This window comes from Limulus polyphemus, unplaced genomic scaffold (genome assembly GCF_000517525.1).
Source record: "Limulus polyphemus unplaced genomic scaffold, Limulus_polyphemus-2.1.2 Scaffold695, whole genome shotgun sequence".
Taxonomy (NCBI): domain Eukaryota; kingdom Metazoa; phylum Arthropoda; class Merostomata; order Xiphosura; family Limulidae; genus Limulus; species Limulus polyphemus.
Genome location: NW_013666305.1, coordinates 348,809 through 350,947, shown reverse-complemented (window position 1 = coordinate 350,947; position 2,139 = coordinate 348,809). Strand labels below are relative to the sequence as shown.

Genomic DNA, 2,139 nt, shown 5'->3' with positions numbered 1-2,139 from the left:
ATAGGTCAAGAAGAAGACAGAAAATGTGTACAAGATGGTTTGTTACTGGCATTAAAAGCTATACATTTGTTACTTTTTTTCCAGGACGTTTTTACATTTTTTACCTTGTTTTACTCGAATATTAACTAAGAACTATGCCAACTTTAATTTTTTTTTATTATGACATTATGTGTGTCTTTTGTTGTTGTTAAACACAAAAGCTACACAAATGGCTACTGTTGGTTACTTATTATTCGCGTGGAATTAACTTTCGCTATTTTCGCGAACGATAGTTCCAGCAATATAAAAAGCCTTTATGAGTGATAAATGAAACCCAAACAGATATTTACAAGCAAATATTATTTACTGTTTAGTTCGTTGTTTGATATTGTTAAAAAAAAATTGAAAGTAGTTTTATACGCGCCAAGCCATTTGAGTAACTTGTAATCCGGAAAGAGCAAACAATAAGTTAAGTGCCTGCAGCGCCGCCTGCCGTAACACGTCTAGACAAGTTCAATGCTTTCAATAGGTGGATTACCAATACGTCAGTTCAGTTGCACAGCGTGATTGCAATGGCTTATAGTTTGAAAAAATGTTGCTTAGAAAAACAGAATGATGCCTAAAAAAGTTTTTTAAATTTATGTAATGGAAAATGGGTGCATTATCAACTTCATTTTTCGGCGAAATTTAAAACCCGCGAAACAAGTTTCACTGTAAAACCGCGAAAAATAATTTCCGCGCATATTAAGTAAACTACAGTATCTATGCTGTGACCACCTAATAGTATCGGAGCCCGATTTTTAGCGTTAAAAACCGCCAGTGATCTTTAAGGTTTTTATAGTGTCGAATCCAGACCTTTCCACCGGGGGGGGGGGGGGGGGGGTTGAAGTTGGAGGAATGAATTAGAATTAAAATTCGACAAAATGGAAAATATTGTACTTCAGAGGGGGACTTTGCACAGGGGGGAATTCTCCCCTAAATTCAACATTGAATACAAAGGTGACATTTTCTATTACAGGAAGTTCTCTCGCGTTACGGTTACCTCCGCTGTGGATCACGAGAGAAACGGGATGTTGTGTTTCGGTTTGGAGAGGTGAGCGAAGCTCTTGCCGAAGAAACTCATTCGAGCCAGACCTGCTCAGAGACGGATATCGAGGAAGCTATCCGGCGTTATCAACGGACATACAACATGCCGGAAACGGGTCGTTTAGACGCAGAAACGATGCGGGTTATGAGCGAATCTCGCTGTGGCAATGCTGACGACGAGTCGGCGGCCGTCCCTTTTAAGTCGCTGGACATTCGGAAAGATCTCTGTAAGTATAATTTTCGAAGGAGATTTTTTTACGGTTACCATAGTTTTATTTTTTTATAATTTTATTCAGCAAGAGACAAATAACAGTAATATATAATATATACTTTCATATAAAATCAATAAGTGAAATTTGTGTGTTCAGCGTCAGTTAAAATCATATAATTATCTAAAAATAATTACCCATTCGTCATTTCAATCTCATGATTTCAAATATAATAAATATATGAGAATTGATTAATTAAATATATAATTTCCGTTAATTTGTTTAGATTCTATACTCACGCCACCTATTAGCCGAAACAAAAGAGAGATTGTACAAGATTCGAGTTTGCGGGACCAGATTCTTGATGAAATAGGTTTAGCTCCACAAGCCGAACCCCAAGCTCTCATCCCGACAGCCCCTGGAACTACGGTCTCCAGAAGACGACGATGGTTGAAAAAATACATAAAACAAATAGAAAATGGTGAACTGGACAGGAAAGAAGATGAAGACTTTCAAAAAAATATTCAACAGCGGAGAAGAAAAAAACGATCAACTGTGACAGGTTTAAAAAATCAAGCTTTTACAACGGTTGGTACTATCGATAAAATTAACGATAAAAATGTCTGAGAAGCTAGAGCGGTACGTAAACATCCAGCTTTAGGCCTCCAATGTTATACATGTGTTTTTTGTTTTGTTTTTTACATTTATAAAGATGTTCAGTTGTTGATCGTTAACTTCTCTTTCATGAGAAGCCCTTAGTAGGAGAGTAGTGATAGGGTTAAGATAAATCAAAATTAACTTTTCACTGTCTGGTTGAATTATTAAAGTTTGTTTGTTTGTAATTAAGCACAAAGCTACACAATTG

General features: G+C 36.4%; 1 protein-coding gene across 4 annotated transcripts in view; it reads left to right on the top strand.

The window, feature by feature from the left end:
• The window catches only part of LOC106460025 (matrix metalloproteinase-21-like), a 53,923-nt gene that overhangs the window by 33,215 nt on the left and 18,569 nt on the right, over positions 1–2,139 (top strand). For all 4 annotated transcript variants that reach the window (XM_022386633.1, XM_022386636.1, XM_022386632.1 and 1 more), the window contains 2 exons: positions 998–1,292; positions 1,561–1,862. In XM_022386633.1, the coding sequence (XP_022242341.1) occupies positions 998–1,292; positions 1,561–1,862 (597 nt within the window). The remainder of the gene's footprint in view (positions 1–997; positions 1,293–1,560; positions 1,863–2,139) is intronic.